The sequence below is a fragment of the Oryzias melastigma genome, linkage group LG8 (genome assembly GCF_002922805.2).
Source record: "Oryzias melastigma strain HK-1 linkage group LG8, ASM292280v2, whole genome shotgun sequence".
Lineage (NCBI taxonomy): Eukaryota > Metazoa > Chordata > Actinopteri > Beloniformes > Adrianichthyidae > Oryzias > Oryzias melastigma.
The window spans coordinates 17,552,647-17,555,146 of NC_050519.1; the positions used below are offsets into that span (position 1 = coordinate 17,552,647).

At 38.3% G+C, this 2,500-nt stretch overlaps 1 protein-coding gene across 1 annotated transcript in view; it reads left to right on the top strand.

Moving 5' to 3' along the window:
- The window catches only part of ccdc97 (coiled-coil domain containing 97), a 3,385-nt gene extending 1,823 nt beyond the window's left edge, over window positions 1-1,562 (top strand). The window contains exons 5-7 of the mRNA XM_024272791.2: window positions 851-1,046; window positions 1,125-1,242; window positions 1,330-1,562. Of these exons, the coding sequence (XP_024128559.1) occupies window positions 851-1,046; window positions 1,125-1,242; window positions 1,330-1,456 (441 nt within the window). The 3' untranslated portion in view covers window positions 1,457-1,562. The remainder of the gene's footprint in view (window positions 1-850; window positions 1,047-1,124; window positions 1,243-1,329) is intronic.
- Window positions 1,563-2,500: the final 938 nt, after the last annotated feature.

A 2,500-nucleotide genomic window follows, 5' to 3' on the forward strand; every position in this document is an offset into this window, starting at 1 on the left:
CTAATTTTTTGTGCACTTTTCTCTCACTTGAAAAGGGCTGAGCATCTAAAATTGAAGGCTGATTTACTCAGACTGTTACTTGGGATTATTTTTCCAATTTTTATAATTTTTCCATTTGGTCAGTCAGCAGTTAATAGGTAAAATCCTTAAAACACACATAATAATGGCAATAAATATAATTTTAAGTGCTTCAATTAATTAGCATTCTCCCTAATTTTACAGTGAATTCATGTACTTTATTTTAATTACATTTAAATTTAAGTTCATACATCAAATCCTGCTTTTTTATTTAAGAATTACTTTAAAATTAACATTAGCAACAAGTAATTACATTGTTTGAAAACGTCACATTATAAATTTATCAAAGTTACACCGTACAGCAGCAGGTTAAACATTGAAGTGCATGAAAGCGAAAATTCCGACGCTCCTTGAAGTGTACACAAACAACTGTGAAGCACGCGCCCAGTTTCCACAGCAAACAGAAAGTAAGTGATCGCTGACATTCTAGCGCTCAGACAAAGTCACTTCTTACCGGGTGGATCTCCTACAGATGGATGATAAATGCTGACAGGTAGACATGCTTCACACACGCGCTACAGAGCCTGTATCTCACCGGTGCTTCTCCCGAACGAGCGCGTGCATCGCTATTAAAAGTCCGACGCAGCGTGCGCTCATAGTTCCGGCGCTACAGCCTCTTTAAATGAAAATATGATATCGATACTTGGTGAGAACCCATCGAGAATCGATCGCAGGACTAAATATCGCGATATATCGCAATATCGATATTTTGGCACACCCCTAGTTCCTTCTGTTTTAGTGTTTCCAACATTGAGGACGTTTCTATGTTCAGGTGATAGAGCGCTCACAGGAGGCCATGTCGGACGGCGTGGACGAGGGTCAGGGAGCGCCCGGCAGCAGCACAGGAGGACTTGCCAACCTCCTCCTGAACTCCTACCAGGAGAGGCTCATCCAGAACCGACTGCAGGAAGAGCAGGAGAGGGAGGATGGTGCACAGGAGGAAGAGGAAGATGAGGAGGAGGAGGATGGTGAGCATTTTAACTAACTAAAATAAAAAAATAGTCTTTTCCTCCATGTGGGACTCACATACGGTGATCACCGGACAGACACCCAGCAGAAGGAGTGGGAGCCCAGTGATGAGGAGAAGGCTCTGCTCAGGGAGGAGTTTGTCAGTCAGATGCACCAGCGCTTCCTGGACGGAAAAGATAAGGAGTTCAACTACAGGTCGGGATGCAGCTGCTGCTCAGCAGCCTCTATCAGTCACAAACATAGAGGAAATCAGGATGAAAAAGTTCTGCTCGTCTGTTACAGCGAGGTGGACGAGAACCCCGACTACGACAACTTGGACATCGTCACCAGAGACGCAGAGGAGAAGTACTTTGATGAAGATGATGATGACCTACAAGAAGAAATAGAGGATGATAATATGACAGAATAGTTTTTTCGTCGTTGTTCACACTTTACTGTTCAAAATGTGTAAATATAAGTTTATTAGAAAACATTGTAATAAAGCTTTTCTTTGTTTTTCTTGTCAAATACAAATAGCAAACATTTATAGGCTTTTATTTTGAAAAGACAAACTGGCTTATGGATTGTGAGTCACACTGAACATGTTCTATCTTGAACAAATTATTTGTTGTTGGCAGCCTTGGAGATTTGTTTAACCCTTTAACATCTGAGGCGTAAACACAACATTTTTAACATACTGTAAGTTTTCAATCATTAATACGATCAATGTCATTACAGTAGATTTTGAAGGAGAAAAGCGGCTTTTCTCCTTCAAAATCTACTGGAATGACATCGATCGTATTAACAGTTGAAAAGTTTCAGTAAATTAAAAAATATAAACAGTGGAGCTCTGGTGTTAAAGGGTTAATTATATTGTTGAGTCATTCAGAATTGCAGAATTTCAAACCAAACTACTCTGAAAATTCAGCAATAACTGATGCAGTAGTCCTCAATAGTCACTGAGCTCCCTCATTAATATACTACCACCACCACCATCTTAATCTGTCAAAAAACATGAAAGGTCACTGGTTTGACGCTAAACGAAACCCCTAAAATCCAACGTTTCTTACATGTAAAAGGTCTTAATTCAGCGTAAATATATCCCCACATTATGATACTACCACCACCCTCTGGTGCAAAATATTTAGAGGACCCTAAAATGTTACAAAACGTCAAAAAAAAAAATGCACTAACATTTGGTAAGAAAAATTGAAGAATTGATGTTTATTGTACTTGAGTTATGAAAACTTAGAATATAAAATTGAAAAAAAACTATAACAATAGCTTTAAATAGGAGTTTCACAGTTTAAATTACCTGAAAATATTATCTATTTTTTTGAATAAACAAATGTGAATATTAAAAGCCTTGACAAATTCATGTGAGTTTGTTGACTTTGATCAAATATTATGTGTATGTTTATCAGCTGGTTTGGTGTTCTGTTGCCCTAAAAACTGACAAACAATAGTCTGTTGA